The sequence below is a fragment of the Girardinichthys multiradiatus genome, chromosome 18, assembly GCF_021462225.1.
Source record: "Girardinichthys multiradiatus isolate DD_20200921_A chromosome 18, DD_fGirMul_XY1, whole genome shotgun sequence".
NCBI lineage: Eukaryota > Metazoa > Chordata > Actinopteri > Cyprinodontiformes > Goodeidae > Girardinichthys > Girardinichthys multiradiatus.
Genome location: NC_061810.1, coordinates 4,145,359 through 4,170,583, shown reverse-complemented (window position 1 = coordinate 4,170,583; position 25,225 = coordinate 4,145,359). Strand labels below are relative to the sequence as shown.

Below are 25,225 nucleotides of genomic sequence, written 5' to 3'. Positions count from 1 at the left end.
TGGGTCTGTCTCTCTCTCAAGCGGAGGAGTTTAAATATCTTGGTGCCTTTTTTACAAATAACATAGACAACAATCTCAAAATATCTAACAGCACTTTTATTAAATAATTTAAACAGGGCTTCAAAATTCATACTCAGTGAATAAACACAATATTAAATAATAATTTAATATAATATAATAATAAAGCCTGTCTCTATTAACTTTAGGACTAATTCACTGTTCAAAGTGTAAAAGTTGAACATAGCTAGCATCGGTTTATGCTAACTACTCAGCAGGTAAAACATTAGATAAAAAACATATTCTCTAGTGTGAATTAAAATAATTAACACAACGAAATTCACATTAACATTATTATACAGCATAGTTCTGCCATCTTGTTCCATCCAGTGAAATGGATTCAGGTCATTGTATTGTTCAAAATGGCAGTCTGTGAAGAATCTTCCTAGTCTCTTCTCCAACCCAACAGAACAGGGTCACAATTTATGATGTGTGGAGAGACCTCAGACAATTACAGTCAATAAATTAAGCAAATTTCTATTCATCAAATTGAAATGGAAATCCTGTGGGCTGACTGCCCAGATGAGAAATTCATTGTTTTCTTTCTCCTTATGCATAATAGACGGTCTAACTGATTTTAAAGTAATCCCCTATGATACTTATGACAATGATTGATGCATCTTCAGGAAGAAGTGTGTTGAAAATGTCCTGCTGCATTTGCAGTCCTACTACAACATGGCACCTTTCTGCTTCAGACTGGTTGCAATAGTCCTACATTCAGTTAGCAATAACCTCTTATTATTACTTATAGATGAGCTTTCACACACACACACACACACACACATAGCATAATGATAAATTATGAATTCTAATCTTTTCACTTTTGTTAGGATAAGAATCTTCACTGACGCATGTCATAAGGACAAATGACCAACAGTTTGACATAAATGTACATCAGGTTTGATTATGGGATGCTCTGTAACCGGGGTGATTAGAATGCTGCAGCAACACTTAGATTTAGGGTTGGACACCTGCTATTACACACACTATCAGATAGACACCAGAATGGTGACACATAGTCTATTGATAAACACTGAGGGAGAGTACAAACCTTGCAGGGAGTACCAGATATAAAAACCATGTCTGACCTTCTTTCTGGGCTGCTTCGTCACTTTGATCACCGAGTGGATTAAGGACGGGTGCCTCAGGTAACTATTCCTCTGCCTTATTTAGACTAAAAGTGTTAAAAGTATAGAACAGTTAGTCGTTCCTTTAAGAGGAAGTCATTGTAAACATTGGGGTTGCGTATGGGGAATATCCAGAGGAGCTCCGAGGCATCTAACCGCCAACAGGGTGCGGTAGCTCGGACAATTTCCAGGTTCCTATCTCAGCCTTGCTTCCTCTGCAATAAAATAAAAATCAACCAGAATTCCACAATTTATGACACTGTATACTGTAGAAAGAGAAGCAAATGTGTTTACATTTTTCTGTGATATTTGTTCTATTTTTCTCCAATTGATTTGCTGTGCATTACTCCCTTAAGAAAATTACCAGACACTGAAATGATTTCCTGAACCACAAAAAACTCATTTCCTCTGCAGAGTTTAATTTGTTGCTTGGTTATTTTGTTACAGATCAACAGTATCACTCCATATACAACTACAAGTACAATATTTTGTACAGCTCATATTCAAATACACAGTTTTCATTGGCTTATTTACAAAACACTTTATGTACATGTTTTCATGTCAGTGCAATGTCACTTTCTTTCAACAAACACCTTACAAAAAAGTTCTTTAAATTAACAAGTCAGGTTTCCATTCGACAGAACGGAACTTAAATAAGAAGAGGCTACAAACACTGACAGACAGCTCAGTAGTAGATCGCACTGCCTGCCGACATGCTGAATTATCTCAGGGGTGAGGGTTGGATAGGGCACTGTGGTTTACGAGATCTGTGTTTGTCCAGCCTCAGCTAACAGGTTGCTTCTGTTAGGCAGGTCATTGTTTCTGAAAATTGTGCTGAAATTAACCCCCGATTTTTAAAACAGCTTTAGCTACAGGTGGCCTGAGGGAACATTTCGGGGAAAGAATCAACAAAATAAAAAACTGATATGTATTGTGGTTGCAACTGGATGCAACATTACAACATTGGGTTTTCACTGATCAGATCCTTACTGCAATTTTCCCTTTGAGCCATGTGATGTTTCAAACAAGGACAAAAAACTGAACAAAAAACAGGAGGGGTCCACCATTTAGATCAACTGAAAACAAACTTTATATGAAAGAAATGCATGTTTGCCTTTGTGATTGAATTTGGTTGACAAGACATAAATGGGACAGTTTTTCCAACTGTGGAACGTGATTTTGAGACAGCTGCTCATTGTAAAGCAATACAAGGAGCTTTATTCTAGCATCTTCAGTTCATGCTGAGCATTAGTGGTGCAAACAAACTTCATTAAGTGGCCATTGGAGCCTGTTTTAGCTGACCGTGTGGTTAGATGACATAATGCAATGAACACAAAAGCAGGAACCAGGGGGTCACCTGATCCCAGACTTTACTTCAGGAGGTAATGTGGAAAAAGCTGTAAGGGGGTTTAAAAATCTGACATCAAATGATCATGAGAGCATAAATATATGTGCTTAAACTAACTAAATAATGGCCAACTAGGCAGGAAACCAACAGTTGCTATATATGACTACTTTTACAATCAGACAGCCATTGTTTGTGTTTCATAAAGTTCAATGAAATAAGACAGTGGGGCCTTTATCAAGCGTAAGTGATTTTAGCTCACATTTACTTTGAGTCTGTGGCTGCTTGAAGATAGTTCAGATGATAATCTGACCTTCTCATGTGAAACATGTACTGCAGAAAAAAAAAGCAAAATAACTGTGTGAAGGAAAAGCATCACACTGCATGACAGTTACTCTACCTGGACACATTTACCACTTTCTCTTCAGCAGTATACGTTTCACCGAGCGTTGTAATAATCTGTAGCTTTATCTGCATAAAACCATCCATAACAAACATGACAACAGTTTAATGCTTTAAAGTAACCTTTACATTAAGCGCTAGAACTGTTTTGAGATTGCAGCAGTTTTAAGATGTTAGAGGGGGCAACCTAGAATCTCTTTAACTAAACCTCACTTCAAACAGTTTGTACTATCCCTTTAAATTGACAACACTTAAATTACTACAAAGGCTCAGCTGCATTGGTCAAGTTTTTTTAGGGTATTAGTTAAATATTATTAGAATAATAAAACCACTGATAAAATTTTTTTTGGCAGCACAGTCAATGTTTTTCTCCCTAAATGTTCCAGCTTTGTTTCCAAGGTTGTGAATATTTAATAATCAGAAATATGTAATACAGAGAACTGCAGCAGGGGTAAGGTGCAAAGAGAAGCCCGCTTCCTGTAGGCGTGGCTTCAGTTAGATATCCATGTCTGGTCTGAAGAGATCTGCCTCAACAGAAAGCCTTTCTGTTTACAAAAATAAAACAAATCTTATAAAACACCACCTCTCTAGAATCAAAAAAACTCATGAACATATACTTAACATATTTGTCTATTTTTTGAAATCATGGCACCTTTCCGAAATAAATATTTATTCCCAGGCGAGCTCTTGGAGTTGTGGCTTTACGCACCTCTGTATTTTACACATCAGCACTTAAATTTGGCAGGTGTGGGACTATTTTCATCTCAGCCTCAGGAACTGTGGAAGTCTCCAGGAAAGGGGGTTAGATTTAGTTTTTTTGATGTGGGGACTCTGAAATGCATTTATCTCGTCTACTACAATGGGAGGAACAACATATTTCTCGTTAACACTGATTCATACATTTAGGCTACAGCTGCTGCACAAACTGCATGATGGGAAGATGAGGTAGCATATGACGTTAACCCTAGTGACAAACTATCGCTAATAAAACAGCTTTAAAAAGCATCTCACAGTATCCAATAGTCTAGATAATGAATTTCATCTTCATAACGGCCTGTGGCACCAAATATGACACCAGCACACGCATACTGGTTTTTTTTTTTTTAACTATTTCCAGATGGCATTTCAAACTTTATCTGTCTCCAAATGTCAGCCTTATATTCACACCTAGCGAACATCAACACTGTTACTCCTCTGATTAAAAAACATCAGTCATATATTCCTTCTTTCCTTCCATCATCTCAGGTGATGAATGCACAGTGAGAAAGTAACAATTTCATGACTTAGCCTCATTGGCATCGATTCAGAGATCTGCTAGGTTCAGCTAAATGTTACAGGTTTGTTATGGCAAAATACACATTAAGGAGGATTCAGGGTTTTTTCTGGGCCCAACAAAGTGCACCCCATTAGTGCTTTCAAAAAGGAGATGAGGGGTGGTGCAAATCTCATTTATCTAGATTTTGGATTGACTAAAAAGTGCTGCGATGCCTCCCTAAAGGCTTGTAGCCATTAGCAGTCTGGGAGAATTCTTCAGAGGGATCCAAACAGCTGGTGCGTCCTGCGTCCCAGCACTACACCTGGGACGCAGGTGTAGTGCTGACTGATAGAAGACGTCGCACAATCACTGAAGGACGCAGTATTTCTTATAGTCAGACTCAAAGTCTTCATCCATGCTACTGGTGTCGGCCATCTTCTTGCCATCAATCTTTGGCAGGAACTGGGAGTAGTCGACTCCCTGCTGCTCGTAGAACAGGATGTAGGCCGAGTCGGTGTCGATCTCTTCAGAATGCACTTCCTGTTAAAGCAACATCACATCAACTTTGTCAAAACATGAAAAACCAGAAAGGCAAGAACTTCCTTCATCAGATAAGCAAAACATGAAATCATCAAGAACTATTTACAGCACCTTGCAACAGTATCAATTCCCCTTTAACACTAGGACTCCCAGAATTCTAACAATACCAGAACTCCCAAGCCCACGGAGTAGATTGTTGTTACTGGGCTACTATATCTATGACCTAACTTATTGTTTATTTCTTTGTCTATTATCAGTACCTTGTTTTTTAGTTTCTCTCCTGCCAGTGAGCTGGATTGCTGGGTTTCTAGCTGGGCACTGGGGACCTGGCTCATCTCCCTGTCCCTGAACCCTATCTCTGTGGCACTGTTGCTGTAGTTTATATATTATTAGTTCACTAATCTGTAAACTATAGCCTAAAATGATAAAACCCTTACATAGGCTAGTCTTTTACTACCTTGAAATAATGCGCCACAACCTCCTGCTAATGGGACGACTCGTGTTTTTGAGCCGGGGGCTCACTCTCTGACCCGCTGTCACTGGAACTGAATACCGACCAGGAGTTGTCAGAATCCCTCTCAACCTCAGAATCACGACCATCTAATTTTTGAAGCATTTCCAATGCCTCTTGAGCAGAAAATATCCTTCTAGAAGCCATTTGTAGGATGCCAACAATCTCCTTCTCAGACTGCGTCTAGAGTGGCGGTTGCTAGGCAACGCTCACGCATATACTCAGCCGTGGGAAAAAAAATATCAATGTAAATAATAGGGCCATCAAAATAGCGGCTGTGGTAGTTAGAGGTAGAAATACTTTATTGACTTTGTTATTTTTTTAAAATAGAGACATAGGAATACAAAAGACACAGGTTTAGAAAAGTCAGGATGCCAGGAAGGTAAGAGTTTTAATAAACCAGAGTTATGGCAAATTGACAGTCCTGGGAGTTCTAGTGTTAACGTTTTACATTTTGTCATGTTACAACCATAGACTTCAATATATTTTACGATAGATCAACACAAATGCATAGTGCACAATTATTAAGAAGAACACATGAATATGATTTGATTTAAACCACTTCTTTGTAGCTCAATCATCGTCATTTCTATACCGCTTCTTCCATTGTGGGTCGTGGGGGAGCTGGTGCCTATCTCCAGCAGTCTATGGGTGGGAGGTGGGGTACACCCTGGACAGGTCGCCAGTCCATCGCAGGGCAACACACAAACAACCATGCACACACTCATTCACACACCTAAGGGCAATTTAGAGAGACCAATTACCCTAACAATAGGAGGAAGCCTGAGTACCCAGAGAAAACCCACGCATTCTCAGTTTATCTAATTAACTCAGACTAAAAAAAGCCATCCAGGATCAATTCTAAGGGCTTGGTGTGAGTGTGTGTATGCTGCTGTTTTTGGAGCTGAGTGAGGACCATTTGTTGTAAAGTGAGGACATTTTCATGATACTTGCTACGGGTTACGGTTTATGAAGGTGTGAATTGAGTCCGGGTGAGGCTTAGAGTTAGATATGTACTGGAAATGGTTAGATTTAGGGGTGGGGGTCAAAGATATGAATGGAAATCAGTCAGTCATTTTCTACCGCTTATTCCATAGTGGGTCACGGGGGGGCTGGTGCCTATCTCCAGCAGTCTATGGGCGAGAGGCAGGGTACACCCTGGACAGGTCGCCAGTCCATCGCAGGGCAACACACAAACAACCATGCACACACTCATTCATACACCTACGGTCAATTTAGAGAGACCAATTAACCTAACAGGCATGTCTTTGGACTGTGGGAGGAAGCCGGAGTACCCGGTGAGAACCCACGCATGCACAGGGAGAACATGCAAACTCCATGCAGAAAGACCCCAGGCCAGGAATTGAACCCAGGACCTTCTTGCTGCAAGGCAACAGTGCTACCAACTGCGCCACTGTGCAGCCTTGAATGGAAATCAATTGGAGTCAATGCAAGATCCTCACACCATACAGTAAGACAAGAGTGTGTGTGTGTGTGTGTGTGTGTGTGTGTGTTTGGTTACCTTGCAGCTGCTGTCATTGTAACAGTACCACTTGTCGTTGGGGTTTTTGGCATATGTCACATAGTGGCCCCCTCCCATGATTCCTGAATGACACTGAGAAGATAAAAAAGAACAAAAAGCCAATCAAAAACTTGTTAATTAACAGGAAGCATTTATTCACTACATAAATGACAGTAAATGTGATGTTGCTACTGACTGATATTGCATAGAGGTTGTAGAGGGGATCCAGACACATGTCTCTGTGCTGAAGCAGAGAACTGTCAGGGTCCACGTTGCTCTCTATGCTGCAGTCCGATCCCATCCCGTTGCTGTCTCCATTCATCACGATTACGTCACAGTGGCTGCTGGAGGCCTCTGTACCACAGGATGACTCTGATGCCATCTGATCACCTGAGCAGACAAGCCCTGCTGCTCCTGTGACTCCTGCCTCTACTTCTGTCTGTGGCACACTGTCCCGGGAGTCAGCTTCAGAAGACGCATCTCCATCTAAGTTCTCCTTGCTGATGGAAAGCCAGTGCTTGCTGCCAAGCTGGGGCAGCCGTAGCCGGCCCGGTCTGCGACCACCGGACTTTGGACTACCAGATGGGCTGCTGTTCCGACTCAGAGAAGGTGCTGATCTCCTGCTTGAGGTGGGAGAGGCTGTTGGAAAACAAAACGTGGTAAATGTAAATTACATTCCCAATCAATCTCCACTTTAATGAACTTTGACGGTCTTCACTGTATCTTGGAATAATCAAAGTCCACTTGAGCTAAAGACCACAAACTGATGGACATTCATGGCTACATTGATGTAGCCAATTCATGGCTACATCAATTTCAGCAGGTCGTCCAGCTCCTTAAGCAACATATATAACTGTAAATATGTTTCTGAAATACTCTAACAGATTTAACGTTATGGAATGAACAGGATGCAAACCTTTCAAAAAGTACAGTTACGTTAGGAATGCATCATGATGCTTTTTAGCAAATATGAGATGGGCCTTTGTGTTCCTCTTGGTCAGCAGTGCTTCAGATGTCATCCTGCATGCTTTTGTGTGTTCTTGAAGTAGTTTTGGTAGGCGGGTTATGTCTGGTAGGGTTCCCTGCTGTTCCAGTTTTTCTCTATAAATAGATAACGGTTCTCACTGTGGTTCACTGGTGTCCCTACACCTTAGAAATGGCCCTGTTCTCATCTGTTCCTGAGTTTCCTAAAGTTCTTCTCCCAGCAATGTTTTTCACCACAAAACAAATATAAAGGGACAGGGACAAATAAAAATGTACACATCTAACATTTTGGAGTTCCCAAAGAAATAAGTTTGTGTCAACATCAAAGAATAGTGTAAATATTAATGAACCGTACAGTATCTGTCACATTTCACCCCTCCGCTTCCAGCGCCGAGGCTGGTTTTAGCTCAGAGATAAGCCCACAAATCAAAATGCTGTGAACACACCAGCAGTAGTAAATAGTCCTATGTCCACTGAATGAACATTAAGTAGAAGAGGACAAAGGGACTCATGACATGAAGCTGCACTAGCAGGGACAAGCAGTGCTTTTCTTTTAACTGGCTGGCTAATGGCTGTTGCCCAGTAAACATGCTTACAGTCAACGAAGGCCAATAATCACTCTCTGCCCATTCCTGTTAGGTTTATAGTCATAAAGGACAGAGTTTAGAAGCATGCTAAATACAGCAACTGTTTCGGTGGACCACATGATGTTGGTTTACATTAGCATGCATTAATAAAAAAAGACCAATTTAATTAATATTCAAGTCTCTAAACAAAAAGACACAACAGAAAATGGAATTATTTACAAAACACCTGCAAAACTCTCACTTCACCTCATATAATAAGCAAAACTACGACATATGACAACACAAAACATACCAATCCACGTCACCAGGAGACAGCTGCTCAGTCAGCTCAATCTTCCAGATTGTTTTTGGCTCATACACTGTAAAATCCTTGCAGTATCCTGACTGTAGTTCTCCTTATTTCTTACGTTTTAGCAGAAAGTCATTAAGCTGTCATGGGAACAATTGGGCCTTACAGTTTTCCAGTGTCAAAATCTCATTCAAACAGATCCAGGAGGGAAAACCAGACTTCCCTCCACCTGGTGACACCCTCTTGGTGTTCCCAGGCCAGAAAGGATATACAGTCCTTCCTGAGAGTTCTGAATCTGCCCCAGTGGGACGTGCCCAATAAAGCTTCTGAGGGAGATGCCCAGAAAGCTGTTATCTTTGTCTGATATAACAGTTTGTCTTAGGATCTAAAATATTTAAATGACAAAAAAACAGAAAAAGTTATTCCCTGGGTAGTCTCAAAGGTTTCTCTCAGTGTAAAAACATACATGTTAAATTAACTAGACTTCTTAATTCAGAAAGTGGACGTTTTTTTCATGTCAAGTTTTTTGTCATAGCTGGAAACTAAAACGTTTAGTGTGTCTTGAATGGTTCGTCAACTCATCAACGGAGCAAAAGAAAAGATATACTACCATCTTTTACAATTACTCCATTTGAAGAACATTGCAAACGGAAGAAACAATTGTTACTGTGACTCAGAGTTCAGAGAGCAGAAATCTGATGGAGGAACTGAAACACAGTTGAGGCTATCCAATTTACTAAATCAAGGTTATGTTTTCGAACTATTCTTAGTGATGAGATAGAGTCTGAACGACCGACCATTGGCAACTATTGCTTTTATAGCAATGGAGAAATGGAAGATAGAGTTTTTCTTGCAGTTTGCTGGAAGCTGCTGTGAGCTGGTGAGGTGTGTGGTCGGTGCTGTGAACAGAAAGGCTCGGTACGATAGTCTCTTCACAACAACACAGTAGGGCGAAGAGGTCAAACAGACACAGCAGTGAGGACTGCTTTACTACTCTAACTAGGGATGTCTCCATCTGTTGCCAGATTCCTGTTTAAAGCTTTTTGAAAGTAACAAAAGTCTCAATCCCGAAAACATGTTTTTTTTACATGACCAATTATTAAAAACTAACGCCTATTTTCATGTGCATGGCCTTTACGAAATTGATGGCTTCCAGTCATGTGGACCGCTCTGCCAACACTAGTCATTACATTTAGAAATGTTTTAAGAATAGCATGACATCTATGATGTGAAAAAAAACTGTTAGTTTTGTCCACACATGATTATCAGTAACTGAAAATATACCAGCTGAAAGCAATCAGAAGCCAAAGCAGCACCTCAGTGAAGCTGCTCTGCATGAAAGTATTGTCAGAGGAAGCAAGACATGAGTTTACTGAAGGCAAGCAGCTGAAGACAGTTATAAACATGGCATTTATTTTAAAGAGGCATCAGCTACATGGGTATTCTTAAATGGCTTGAATTCATATCAAACACAAAAGAATCCTGATTGGGACATGCTTAGCTCCAGTTCTATTGGATGTTGACCAGACATCTGTATATAGTCAGTCAGGCAGTCATCTTCTACCGCTCCTTCCATAGTGTGTCGAGGGGAAGCTGGTGCCTATCTCCAGCAGTCTATGGGTGGGAGGCGCGGTACATCCTGGACAGGCTACCAGTCAATCAGATGGCTTATAATATATATCTGTATATCTCTTATCTTAAATTAGTTTAACTTTTTCACCTTTTTTATTATTCTAATAAAACTCAACTAAAAGCCGCCAAAGGAAATTCCAGAGAATGACCCCCCGAATGCAAACGGAGGTATTCTCTGCTCTGACAGTCAGCTGTTCAGTCAGCTATGTCTGGGACATTTGTGGACCATTCCAGTCCTCCTGATATTGCACATGTAGCCCTTACAGCCTCACATTCAACAGGGCTCCCTCTGCTGGACACTGACTTCCGCAAGAATCAGAAAGTTCTGAACAATATTGAAATACACTCTATTGCCAAAAGTATTTGTCTACTTTTACATGTACATGAACTTCAGTGACATCCTATTCTTAATGTATAAGGTCCAACTTGTTGATGGCCCCACCGTTGCCAGCAACGGCAACTTTAACTATTCTGTAAACATCTTCCACCAGATTTAGGAGTGTGTACATAGTTAGATGAGAAAACCAGAACTGCAGCCTCCACTAATTCATCCCAAAGGTGTTGAAGAAGGTTGAGGTCAGGGGTCAGGACTCTGTGCAGGACAGTCAAGTTTCTCCACACCAACCTTTATACACCTGCAGCCATGAACGTGACTGGAACACCAGCATTCATTGATTTAGTGCTGTGACCTTAATGCAATATAGTGTACTTATGCTTTACTATGTAACAGCAGTAAAACTAGCATGGAGCTTGGAACTTTTGTCTCGTTAACTCATTATGCAGGAAACACGTTTCAGTCTACAAAGATAATTTTCTGAATTTACTAGAAGTACCTTTGGGCAGGTTGCAGAAGCCAGCTGGAGCAGAGATGGATGACAGGTTATCTTCTCCAACCCTCAGTAGGTCCTCGCTCTCACTTCGGGAGTGGAGGGAGCGATGCTCCAGGTCTCTGGGAGCCAGAAAGGCGCTAGGGTCAAAATTCTCCCGAGGGAATTTGACAATTTTCTGAGACTTTATCCAGCGACCGTTTACAAACTGGAAGCGCTTCAGGTGGACAATCTGGAGAAAACAAACATGACTGACATGTTTGTACTGTGTTTTAACACATTACTTGTGGTCAAGGAAATATTACTGTCAACACATGTAAAGGCCAACTTCAGGGCCTGTGATTCACTGACCAGTATTGGTGGCAGCCTCCAGAGGTCCAGCTTCTTGGTGGCCAGCCGGTGGGTCTTGCACTTTGAGCAGTAGTAGAGCTCATCCTCCCCCAGCTCCTCCTCACTGGTAAAGGCCTTTAGACAGCTGTCCAAACTGATGGGCTCAGCCTGAGCTCGACGAGACTGCTCCACACTGCAGTGCTCCTCCACAATCTGCATGGAGAGCACACAGAGACTTGCTGTTGAGCACTGTTGGACTTTAATTTACAAACTCAGCTGGAAAGTTTGATTTGACAGGTATTATCATATTTATCTGTGATAGGTAGCTATTCTTATGCCAGAAAATTCGTTCTCTGTCCTTGAATAATAAAAAAAAAGATCCTTACTATTTGTAATAATTTTTTTCTAATAATAATCATAATTTAAATTAGGACAATGAAGGGATGGCTCAGGACTTTTGTACAGGTCTTAGGTTAATGTAACCAATGAATAAGACACAGCTCTACTCACAGCGCTATATGGTGCTGTAAGAAACTGTTTGCCCCTTACGGGCATTGCTTTTTTCTCCCACTTAAATGTTTCAGATCAACAAACTCATTTTACAGTTTAACAAGGGGAATTAATTAATTTAACAACTGACAAAAAGCCAAAAGATAAACAAGATGGCGCCAACGATGTCAGCCTCGGAGCTTCGCTCTCTCTTTGTTTTTGTATTTTGTGTGTTTTTATGTTTTAAGTTTGCAGACGACACCACTGTCATTGGACTGATCCAGGACGGTGATGAGTCTGCATACAGACAGCAGGTGGATCGGCTGGTACACTGGTGCGGTCAGAACTGCCTTGAACTGAACCCACTCAAGACTGTGGAAATGGTGGTGGACCTTCGGAGAACACCACCCCCATACACCCCCCTCACCATCCTCAACAACACTGTATCGGCCGTGGACCACTTCAGGTTCTTAGGAACCACCATCTCTGAGGACCTGAGATGGTCTTCACACATAGACACTGTTCGAAAGAAGGCCCAGCAGAGACTGTACTTCCTGAGGCAACTCAAGAAGTTCAACCTTCCACAGGAGCTGTTGGTTATCTTCTACACTGCCATCATTCAGTCTGTCCTGTCTTCATCCATCTCAGTGTGGTTTGGCTCATCCACAAAACAGGACAGGTCCAGACTGCAATGAATAATCAGGACTGCAGAGAGAATAATCAGAGCTGATCTTCCCTCCATCCAGGACTTATACAGGTCTAGGGTCAAGAAAAGAGCTGCCAAATTCTCTGCCGACCCCACACACCCTGCATATTAACTGTTTAGAGTTTTACCTTCAGGCCGCCGCTACAGAGCACTGTTTACTAAAACCAGCCGCCACAGAGACAGTTTCTTCCCCCAGGCTGTTTCTCTGATTAACATTCAATAGAGTACAAAACAACAGCATACAGATGTTGCAAATGCACCTTTTTTATTAGATATGTGTATATTGTATATTGTACATTGTAAATTTGTATATTCTGTAATGCAAAAACAGAACAAAAGAGCTAAGTGTACCGGAGGCAAATTCCTTGTTTGTATGCATGAACTTGGCAATAAAGCTGATTCTGAAAACATGAAATCTGTAAGAGGCAAACACTTTTACACAGCACTGTATAGCCCCAAGGTATTATTTCATTTATTTAGCTCATGTAGAAATTCTTCCACATAGTGGAGTGTGTATAATGTGCTTCTGCCAGTCTGAGGCTGCTGGTGTGTATCTTACCCTCTCCTGGGAGGTCTGGTAGCGAAGGTGCAGGGCGGTGGGGTCCCAGTCCACAGCTATATAAGCATTCCCTACAGAAGCTCTGTCTTCTGTACACTCTATGGTGCAGCCTCTGCAGAACCTGGAACAGTATAGACACATTACATTAACAGCACACATACACACACACACACACACACACACACACACACACACACACACACACACACACACACACACACTTTTAATTTAAGAAACATTTTGAACTATTTAATTTCCATGCGTTTGGGTCAAATTTCCCTCAGATGGGAGGAGTCGAGTCAAATGTGATACTTTAAACCTGAATGTTAGCATTAAACATATGTTTCTCATAAATTAAATATAGTCCGAGTGCATGAACCGGATGTGCTGCTCCCTAACTTGTAGCAAACGCATGCGTGACAATCCTACCTGTACCAGGGACACCAAGCACATGAATTGCCATCCTTTCCCACGACCCGGAGAGTGAAAGGGTACTGGTAACCCATGCTGTCGTCACTGCAAGATAGAAAAAGGAAGAAAAAGAAGAGAACAGCAATAATGACAGTGAGCCTGAAATCTTCAGAAGGTTTCTGGTGTTGTTTACTCAGCAGTGCTGAACAAAGGAGCGGAAACATATTAGACATTAGGCAGCAGACAGCCCTTCCTCTTCCTACCAATCCCAGTGACAGATCAAAACTAGACTGGAAACTTCCTGATACTTGGGCGCAACAATCCATGCATCTATACTGATCCATCATAATGTAGGCGTCCCTTGAATGTACATGCAGTCAAACAACTTGTGAAGGAGTTTGAAGAATCACCTGCCTGGTTTTAGTTAAAAGTGCACAAACATTCAGGATTCCAGTGGGGTGTGTATCTATGTTTTAGTTATTTGAAATTTTAGTTTCAAATATGGCCAGCAGGGCACTGTTTAGCTCAAATGGAATAAAAGGTATTAGGGTTATGAATCTTTGGTAAGTCTGACTTTTTGTTTACATGTCATTTCCATAATGTTATTAAGGTATGCTATGCATTATTATTATATTACCATATATTTACAATAGGAATATAACTCAGAGAATTTCTTAAAGTAATGATCTTTTACTGTTAGTTTAGACCTCAGGATTTAATATGAATGTAATTTTTTTTAACGTTTGTTGGTAGACGTAACTTTGAATACAGCTTCTTGGGAGAGAATTCTTTATTGTTTCAGAACAGACGCTTCTCTGAAAACATTTAAATAACTGTAGGATTTTTTTCTACTGTGATGTGGCCATAATTCCTCCTGGTGGGGCAGTGAGCTTAATGCTTAATTAGACAAACAGAAACAAAGAACCAGAGCATCAAACAAGGAGCCCCATCAGATTTACCTGGTTAACTTTCATTGTAACTTTTTGGTTTGTTCTCCATCTAATCTTTAAAGTTCTAGCAAGCTTTGGCTTAATTGGCCTTCATGCCTCTAGAGTACGGAACCAGAGACAGCGTTATCAGCAAGATTACCCTTCGGTATTGTTTACAATTCAGTTCTGAATTCCAAAGAGAGGAACCACCAAGAGGTCAAAACCATCCCACAGAACCAGCAGCCTGTCAGCATTACAGTGACCTGCCCTGGCAGACGGAGCGGCAGAAAGACCCGAGGCTGACCAGCCATACAGCTAAGAGACCTGATGGACCAGAGCAGTAACCCAATTGGTTAAGAGACACCCAAACCCCTCTCATGTCCTGTTCTAGGACTTTGGGAAAACGATGGACCAAGGGTTTCGTTGTCGTCTTCCGCTTTATCCGGGACCGGGTCGCGGGGGCAGCAGACTCAGCAGAGACACCCAGACGTCCCTCTCCCCAGACACATCCTCCAGCTCCTCCAGGGGGAGCCCAAGGCGTTCCCAGGCCAGCCGAGAGACATAGTCCCTCCACCGTGTCTTGGGCCTCCTCCTGGTGGGACGTGCCTGGAACACCTCCTGAGGAAGGCGTCCAGGAGGCCGGTCCGTCTGTCGATCTCCCGCTCCCTTCTTCCCTCACTCGTGAACAAGACCCCGAGATACTTAAACTCCTCCACTTGAGTTAGGAACTCCCCTCCAACCTGAAGAGGACAAGCCACCCTTTTCCGGTCGAGAACCATGGCTTCTGACTTGGAGGAGCTGATCTTCATCCCAGCCACTTCACACTCGGCTGCGAACCGCCCCAGCGCGTGCTGTAGGTCTTGGCTAGAGGGGACCAGTAGGACCATGTCATCTGCAAAAAGAAGAGACAAAATCCAATGGTCCCCAAACCAGACCCCATCCGACCTTTGGCTGCGCCTAGAAATCCTGTCCATAAAAGTTATGAACAGGACTGGTGACAAAGGGCAGCCCTGCCGGAATCCAACATGCACCGGGAACAGGTCCGATTTAGTGCCGGCAATGGGACCAAACTTCTGCTCCGCTTGTACAGAGACCGGATTGCCCCTAGTAAAGGGCCCCCATTCCATACTCCTGGAGCACCCCCCACAGGACGAAAACCACACTACCACTCCTGAAGCCGAGGTTCAATTGTCGGCCGGACTCTCCTCTCCAATACCCTGGCATCCAGACTCTCCTCTCCAATACCCTGGCATCCAGACTCTCCTCTCCAATACCCTGGCATCCAGACTCTCCTCTCCAATACCCTGGCATCCAGACTCTCCTCTCCAATACCCTGGCATCCAGACTCTCCTCTCCAATACCCTGGCATCCAGACTCTCCTCTCCAATACCCTGGCATCCAGACTCTCCTCTCCAATACCCTGGCATCCAGACTCTCCTCTCCAATACCCTGGCATCCAGACTCTCCTCTCCAATACCCTGGCATCCAGACTCTCCTCTCCAATACCCCGGCATCCAGACTCTCCTCTCCAATACCCTGGCATCCAGACTCTCCTCTCCAATACCCTGGCATCCAGACTCTCCTCTCCAATACCCTGGCATCCAGACTCTCCTCTCCAATACCCTGGCATCCAGACTCTCCTCTCCAATACCCTGGCATCCAGACTCTCCTCTCCAATACCCTGGCATAGGCCTTACGAGGGAGGCTGAGGAGTGTGATCCCCCTGTAGTTGGAACACACCCTCCGGTCGACCACCACCCCAGTCTGCCTAGGGTTTCCTCCTTTTAAATTCTCCCTCAGACTAATGTGTAGAACTCTAACAATGTTAGGCTTGAGTTTTGAAAAAGAGACACCAATAGGATTTTATATAAAGTTACATCTTCAATCAACAAGTCATTCTATAAATGTTCATTCTTAGATTTCTTCAGAATGTCCCCATAATTAGTGTTAACTTTATGTCTGCTTAAGAGTAGTGATTATTTAATTTCTGATTGTATTAGTGACTAGTTCCTAGTTAATCATTCCATTTTCTACTCTAGTGTCAAAACTTTGATGCTCAAAATAAACAAAGGCGGCGATTAGAAGCAGAATAAATGGCAGTAGTTTGATATTTTATACATGAGATTTGATACTTTTTATAGTAATCTTCATAATTTACAAAAATACTTGGATACAGTGAAAGACATCTGGTTTTAGAATAAATACATTTCATATATTCCTTTCTGTCAAGTATGCAATTAAGGAAAGATTTTTATTACATAAAAATAAAAGAATAACCTCATCAATTGCTACATTTCATGGTCAACCATTTTGTATATTTCCTCTACAGCCCTGCTGGATAAATGCATGAGAAGAAAACACATGACTTAGCTGTAAGCTCAACGAAATCTCAAGCAAACCTTTCCCTGTGTAGTGATATTGGGTTTTCTGGTGAAAAGCTGATAATTACCAGTCCTGGGCATGGTTGCTAGCCTCCTGTGGGGGCAGTGGGCTGGCCAGTCGGGACACTTGGATCCAGACTGCATCATACAGGTCCTTCTTACTGGTGTGGACCGTGCAGGGAACTATGAGCGGCATTCCAAACAGGCTGGGGCGGTTCTTTTGAGATGACAGGAAGTACAACTCTGTACGCATCTGAAAAAGGACACAAACATGTACATGTAACAGGTTTATACACATCTACAATGGTAGCCACTCTAAAATTGCACTTAGCATTTATAAATACAGTACAATTTTAGTGAATTCTCACCATCTTCCGGTGCATGGCGATGATGTAGCCAATAAAAGGGCTCTCCTGCACAGGTGTGATATGTCCATTGGCGACCCCATTGACCAGGGGTATCTCTGGGCTGCAAGGCACCATGGTGCCGAGCCCACCATTAGGGATCAGGTGGCCATTAGCAGCTGAGCCGTTGACTGTTGGAGTGATATCTGATCAAATAAGAAAGAAAAAGTGAAAATGGAAAATACAGAAACAGCAGTAGATGATCATGTGGACCTCCAGTGATTGAAAAGTACATTGTTAGTGGAGAGGCTAACCTGTGAGTGTGGGCGAGCTCAGAGAGGTTGGTGAACCTGGCACCGGGACCTCAAATGCACAGAGGAAGCCATTGACAGAGAGACGAACCTTCTGGTTGTCCTGAGGGAAGTTCTGAACACAGACGGTTGACACATAAGATTGAACTACAGTAAGAGTCAGAGAGCAACTGCTGTATTATCACCACCATGTGACTACCTTAATGTTGGAAGCATGGACCTCAGCCAGGAGGATCTGCTCAGGCTTCAGGCTGCACAGCTCGCTCAGCAGTTTCTTCAGCCCTGTGTACTTCTCATCCATGTTCAACCTCAGACCATACCGTACAGGTGTGGAGCCATCCAGTTTAATGACTACAGACACAACACAAAACCTTATTCGGGTCCCTTTTCCCCCCGATATGATCTTTTTCCTCCAATGTACTCACCAGTGATCTCTAGATGCATGGAGCTATCCATGGGCAGAGGCAGAGACAGGAAGTTGAAGGGGTCAAAGCGGGCGCTGATGTGACCGCAGGTTTTACACTTCACCTGGGACTTCAGCTGACCGTGGAACAGATCCACTACAATGGAGCGGTTCCGGCGAAGGTGGTTCTCCCAGGCCTGCAGAGAGGAGAGGTGTTGACACAGGAACATACGCACACAACAGAGAGAACAACGTTACCACTGGTCTCCAGGACTTTGCAGCTGTGATCTAACCATGATAAGAATGAGATGCTTTCTTTGGACAGGAGTCAGTTGGAAAAGAAAAAAATCTCTTTGCTTTCACTGAAAGCGGAAACTGAACATAAGTATTAGAACAACATCTGCGGTGTTGTGGACACTGCTGTTAGAATTAAAAATCTTTCATCTAACTGGAGACAGAAAAATTAAAAAACCTCATCTTTCACTATAAAATATGCTGCCTTTACATCTGTGTGCAAACTTGTGAACTTTTTAATCTACTCTTTGATTTTAGCATTTCATCCACCACGCATCTACAGTTAGATTGAGTTTTTTACACTCAGAGTGCTTTCAAACAACTATCCCAAAAATCAAATACAGCAGAGCTCAGTGAGATGAAAAACCCTATACTGCCTCCTGGTGGCTGCCCTGCTTGTATTTCACTTTTCCCCTCCAGACAATTACCAGCATCCAGACATTGCCAGCATCCAGATGTGTGTTAACACACACCTGGATGGAAAGGCATCAGCAATGACCTTCAAGAACCAACGGTTGCTCTCCATCAATCTGGGAAGTGTTGTGAGGCTATCTCCAACCTATTTAAAGTCAATCATTCTACAGAGCAAAACACCTTTCACAAACTGAAAACAATTGACACAGTTGCCAATCCTTTCAATGGAAATTCTTCCCAAGATCAGGTTGTGTAACGCTCAAGAAAAGTGCAAAAAAAACCTTCATCTTCGACTCTACTGGTCTCATTAGCGTGTTAAACTTATTTGAGAGTACAATTAAAAAAAGACTGAACAGGCATGGCTTTCCTGGAAGAGTTGCCAGGAGAAAGCCTCTTCTCTCTAAAACAGAATACGGTAACATGAATTAATTGTGCAAAGTTGCATCTGAATGAAGTAGAGGACTTCTGAAATGATATCAGACAGACAAGTGAAAACAAAGTGGAGAGATTTCCATAGGGCACTGTGCACACCTCATGGTTAATTATCAAGCATGGTGGTGGAAGGCTGATGATCTGGGCTTGTTCTGCAGCCACATGTAGTTGTATGACCTATTGAATGTTTAGAATCTGTTGTTTTCTTACCTGCTTTTCACATCTTAGCTGACCTATTTTATTATGTCCTGAAAAATAAAAGTCTAGAAAGGATGAGAATATGCTTCACAATAACTGTATATTAATAAATAGTTCACCTTCCTGATTGACAGTCTAACATGAAACAGTTCATTTTATAACATGTTGTCTCAAGGCACTTTACAAACTCAACTCAATCCAATCATACAGATTTCAAGTCAGGTACATACATCCCAATTAATCCAAACTATCGAACAGTGCAGTCAGATTCAGTTTATAATTCAAATTGGTTAAAAAGTTTTTCTATCTAAAGAAACCCAGCAGATTGCATCGAGTCAGTGACTTGCAGCATTCACTCCTCCCGGATGAGAATGTAGACAGTGGACAGTTGCTTGCGTTGACTATAACTTTTTGGTCTTTCACTTCTTTAAATTTATAATCCTGCTGTAACTTTTAAAGCCTCATATAGACATTGGGGAGTTAAACCAGGTAGTATAATGATACAATGTTGTCTGTAAGTCAGTTAAAAGAAATTATCCATTTTTCCCAAACAGGTCTTTTTTGTTAGAAGTTGTATCTATATAGATTCCTGTATTTATGAATTTGAAGATAATGTTCTTTGAGATAATAATTTAGTTTTAAAAAGCATGTGGTGTTCCTCTACCTTTAAACAACTTATGACAACAAATATCGCTCTGTCTCTGTGGTATCTAAGGGACAAGACAGGAGAACCAATCAGCAACCCCTCTGACCTCAGAAGCCACCTCCCAGTCAGGCCGGCCATCACTGTCCTTCAGCTCCACATAAGGCTTCTCGTGGACCCTGTTCAGATCTTCATGGAGGCCATCAAGAAGGAATGCCAGTAGCTCCTGGGAATCCTGCTGCTGGAAGCCATTGAAGCGTGGAGCATACTTTGCTATTGTCCACTGCAGAGAAAACAGTTTGGTGAATTTATTATTAGTTTGCTTTAATTATTTTGAAGTTTAGAACCAAGCTGTAAAGACCAACACCAGCTCCTAACAAGAACAGAAAGGTGTAGCATCTTGAACCCTGTAGGTTTGCATGCAGACTGGTAGAAAACCTCACCCTGAGTTTGAGCGGTGCCACGCTCTTCTGCGTCCCACTCCACAGCTCCAACACCAAGTCTCCATAACACTTGGCCATGTGACCTCTCATTCCAATGGGGTTAGTCCTGTCAGTGAAACAGCACAGTGAAACACGCTGAACCATCCTGATGCCTAAACCATTCAGACAGGCAGTGAATCAGCACCTGTTGAGCTCGTAGAGGTGTCTTCCTGAGAGGAAGTAGTCTGACAGAGGCTTGGTGTTGCTCACACACTGGATGCTGGAGTTCATGAAACATGTGTTGCCAAGGTTACTGAGGCCAGTTGCTCCTTTCTCAGTAGGAACTAGGGAGGAGAAAGCAAAACAATAAAATGAATGCAAGAAGGCTTTGGTTTACAGAATTATATGTATGATCAATATTTTGAAAGATAAATGCAAAATGTGTGTAGAGTCCTAAAAATACAGCAACCACAGAAATGACAGCATGGTCAAACTGAGGAACCTAGTCACAGTTTTAGCCATTGAAAAATAGTAACCTGTGAAAAAGGACACCTTGCTGCTGTCAAAAAATCTCTGCAGCCGCTGAAAACATCCTTAACAATAAGTTCAAGAGAGCAGATGTATAATAACATACGTTTTTATGACTATCACATGTTCACATCTCCCCTGCTGCACTTTAAAGATGATGCAATACAGACCTACTGATGTGTAAGAAACCGCCTGAACAAAAGTGATGTGGTGAAAAAAACAAAACATCACAGAAGAGGACCTGCTTGAGCTATGAGGAACTGTTTGATGTTTCAGGAGTTTTGGATGAAATACCTCTTCTTCTCCAGACTGACAAGTGTGTTTAATACAGAGTACTTTACATCATCCCCACACACAAACATAATCCCAAACCCAGTTCAGTTTAGTTAAAAACGCAGGTGAAACTTCTGAAACTGAACATCTGACATCTATCAGTAACAGTCAAATGATTGTTTTCAGATAAAAACAGTAGTAACTGAAGTCCTAATTCAATGAAAAAGGAGGAGGAAGAGGAGGATGTGTCACATGGGGGTCATTTCTACCCAGTTAATCCAGATGGAGTGGCCAGATTCCAATTCGGGTGTTGGTAGACCTATATTCCTAAATCCTCTTAGATGTTTCATTTGCTTCTCATGTGTTTCCCAACAGCTGGTTTAGCATTCTCCTGACCAATGGCGTGTCAAACAGTGAGAGATTTCCTGGAAAGGTTATAGAGTTCGACTGCTGCTGCTACCCCCACCCTATTACTGTCACATCTAACAGCCATTAGCATTCACACAGCTGTCTCTCTTTCTTCATGATATTTCCTGTCTTTTAACACAATTTAATAAGAGCAACAACACCAGCAGGTGCTTTTGATTCATTGATGGACTGATATCTCTGCTGGATGTTTGGGACACAATTCTGCTGTGGTACCAAATCATACACTCCATCATTTACTACATGTTACATCTTACTGTGTGACCTGCAATAGTGAGCTCAGTCAGTAGGACATTTCAGATTCTTTATGATTTCTAAGATCATAGCAAGTGTGCTGGCCATGACTGAAAGATTCCTCTTCAAAGCTTACACTGATCCCACAAGCAGAGCCTGTAAGATGTGAGAATACACAGAGAGCTCATTCAACTTACCTTTGTGTCTGTCCATTTTGCAGCTGTTGGCAATGAAGGACATTTCCTCAGGCCAGCTCATGTCCTTGTTCCTGACTGTGGAAGAACAAACAGAAATTGTATTCTCATGATTCAACATCAACTGTTCTAAGTATATGACAGTTTCACTTTAATGTCTGAGAAGTAGAAGAAACTTAAGTTTCACTTACCCTCAATAATAAGCTGCTGCTCATCCTGGATCTTTAGACTATCCAGTGTGTGGTCTTCATCATCAAGGAGGGTGAGGTAGTTCTAAAGGACAAACAAAGGTTTTATTGAAACATATTTATCAAAGCCAGGCTTTGATACCATACCAAGGTACTGCTATATCAATGCATGGTCATACCAAGGTATGGCTATACCAAGGCATGGTCATACCTATGTACGGTTATACCAAGGCATGGTCATACCAAGGTACAGTCATAACAAGGTACAGTTATACCAAGGCATGGTCATACCAAGGCACGGTGATACCAAGGTACAGTTATACCAAGGCATGGTTATAACAATGTACATACCAAGGCACGGTGATACCAAGGTATGGTTATACCAAGACATGGTCATACCAAGGTACGGTCATACCAAGGTACGGTCATACCAAGGCATGGTCATACCAAGGTACGGTCATAACAAGGTTCGGTTATACCAAGGCATGGTTATACCAAGGCACGGTGATACCAAGGTACAGTTATACCAAGGCATGGTCATACCAAGGCACGGTAATACCAAGGTACGGTCATACTAAGGTACAGTTATACCAAAGCATGGTTATACCAAGGCACGGTAATACCAAGGCACGGTAATACCAAGGTACGGTCATACTAAGGTACAGTTATACCAAGGCATGGTTATACCAAGGCACGGTAATACCAAGGTACAGTTATACCAAGGCATGGTTATACCAAGGCACGGTGATACCAAGGTACAGTTATACCAAGGCATGGACATACCAAGACACAGTTATACCAAGGTACGGTCATACTAAGGTACAGTTATACCAAGGCATGGTTATACCAAGGCACTGTGATACCAAGGTATGGTTATACCAAGGTACAGTCATACCAAGGCAAGGTGATACCAAGGCACGGTGATACCTAGGCATGGTTATACCAAGGCATGGTTATATCAAGGCACTGTGATACCATGGTACAGTTATACCAACGCATGGTCATACCAAGGCAAGGTGATACCTAGGTACAGTTATACCAAGACATTGTCATACCAAGGCATGGTAATACCAAGGTATGGTCATACCAAGGCACGGTGATACCAACGTATGGTTATACCAAGGCATGGTCATACCAAGGTACGGTTATACCAAGGCATGGTCATACCAAGGTACAGTCATAACAAGGTACAGTTATACCAAGGCATGGTCCTACCAAGGCACGGTGATACCAAGGTACAGTTATACCAAGGCATGGTCATACCAAGGTACGGTCATACCAAGGTACGGTCAAACCAAGGCATGGTCATACCAAGGTACGGTCATAACAAGGTTCGGTCATACCAAGGCAAGGTGATACCAAGGCACGGTGATACCTAGGTACAGTTATACCAAGACATTGTCATACCAAGGCACGGTAATATCAAGGTACGTTCATACCAAGGTACAGTCATACCAAGGCACGGTAATACCAAGGTACAGTTATACCAAGGCATGGTTATACCAAGGCATGGTTATACCAAGGCACTGTGATACCATGGTACAGTTATACCAAGGCATGGTCATACCAAGGCAAGGTGATACCTAGGTACAGTTATACCAAGGCATGGACATACCAAGACACAGTTATACCAAGGTACGGTCATACCAAGGTACAGTTATACCAAGGCATGGTTATACCAAGGCACTGTGATACCAAGGTATGGTTATACCAAGGTACGGTCATACCAAGGCAAGGTGATACCAAGGCACGGTGATACCTAGGTACAGTTATACCAAGACATTGTCATACCAAGGCACGGTAATATCAAGGTACGTTCATACCAAGGTACAGTCATACCAAGGCACGGTAATACCAAGGTACAGTTATACCAAGGCATGGTTATACCAAGGCATGGTTATACCAAGGCACTGTGATACCATGGTACAGTTATACCAAGGCATGGTCATACCAAGGCAAGGTGATACCTAGGTACAGTTATACCAAGACATTGTCATACCAAGGCATGGTAATACCAAGGTACGGTCATACCAAGGCACGGTGATACCAACGTATGGTTATACCAAGGCATGGTCATACCAAGGTACGGTTATACCAAGGCATGGTCATACCAAGGTACAGTCATAACAAGGTACAGTTATACCAAGGCATGGTCCTACCAAGGCACGGTGATACCAAGGTACAGTTATACCAAGGCATGGTCATACCAAGGTACGGTCATACCAAGGTACGGTCAAACCAAGGCATGGTCATACCAAGGTACGGTCATAACAAGGTTCGGTTATACCAAGGCATGGTTATACCAAGGCACGGTGATACCAAGGTACAGTTATACCAAGGCATGGTCATACCAAGGCACGGTAATACCAAGGTACGGTCATACTAAGGTACAGTTATACCAAAGCATGGTTATACCAAGGCACGGTAATACCAAGGCACGGTAATACCAAGGTACGGTCATACTAAGGTACAGTTATACCAAGGCATGGACATACCAAGACACAGTTATACCAAGGTACGGTCATACTAAGGTACAGTTATACCAAGGCATGGTTATACCAAGGCACTGTGATACCAAGGTATGGTTATACCAAGGTACGGTCATACCAAGGCAAGGTGATACCAAGGCACGGTGATACCTAGGTACAGTTATACCAAGACATTGTCATACCAAGGCACGGTAATATCAAGGTACGTTCATACCAAGGCACGGTAATACCAAGGCACGGTAATACCAAGGTACGGTCATATTAAGGTACAGTTATACCAAGGCATGGTTATACCAAGGCACGGTAATACCAAGGTACAGTTATACCAAGGCATGGTTATACCAAGGCACGGTGATACCAAGGTACAGTTATACCAAGGCATGGACATACCAAGACACAGTTATACCAAGGTACGGTCATACTAAGGTACAGTTATACCAAGGCATGGTTATACCAAGGCACTGTGATACCAAGGTATGGTTATACCAAGGTACGGTCATACCAAGGCAAGGTGATACCAAGGCAAGGTGATACCTAGGTACAGTTATA

General features: G+C 42.4%; 1 protein-coding gene across 2 annotated transcripts in view; it reads right to left on the bottom strand.

Annotated features, from left to right (window-relative positions):
• Positions 1-1,583: 1,583 nt before the first annotated feature.
• The window catches only part of usp32 (ubiquitin specific peptidase 32), an 85,874-nt gene continuing 62,232 nt past the window's right edge, over positions 1,584-25,225 (bottom strand). For both annotated transcript variants that reach the window (XM_047391935.1, XM_047391936.1), the window contains exons 18-34: positions 22,191-22,272; positions 22,003-22,077; positions 20,550-20,688; positions 20,366-20,471; positions 20,032-20,205; positions 17,964-18,138; positions 17,738-17,889; positions 17,542-17,653; positions 17,252-17,433; positions 16,952-17,136; positions 13,592-13,678; positions 13,163-13,283; positions 11,430-11,621; positions 11,085-11,310; positions 6,956-7,398; positions 6,760-6,852; positions 1,584-4,726 (exon numbers count right to left, since the gene is read on the bottom strand). In XM_047391935.1, coding sequence (XP_047247891.1) covers positions 4,553-4,726; positions 6,760-6,852; positions 6,956-7,398; positions 11,085-11,310; positions 11,430-11,621; positions 13,163-13,283; positions 13,592-13,678; positions 16,952-17,136; positions 17,252-17,433; positions 17,542-17,653; positions 17,738-17,889; positions 17,964-18,138; positions 20,032-20,205; positions 20,366-20,471; positions 20,550-20,688; positions 22,003-22,077; positions 22,191-22,272 — 2,718 coding nt within the window. In that variant the 3' untranslated portion in view covers positions 1,584-4,552. The remainder of the gene's footprint in view (positions 4,727-6,759; positions 6,853-6,955; positions 7,399-11,084; positions 11,311-11,429; positions 11,622-13,162; positions 13,284-13,591; positions 13,679-16,951; positions 17,137-17,251; positions 17,434-17,541; positions 17,654-17,737; positions 17,890-17,963; positions 18,139-20,031; positions 20,206-20,365; positions 20,472-20,549; positions 20,689-22,002; positions 22,078-22,190; positions 22,273-25,225) is intronic.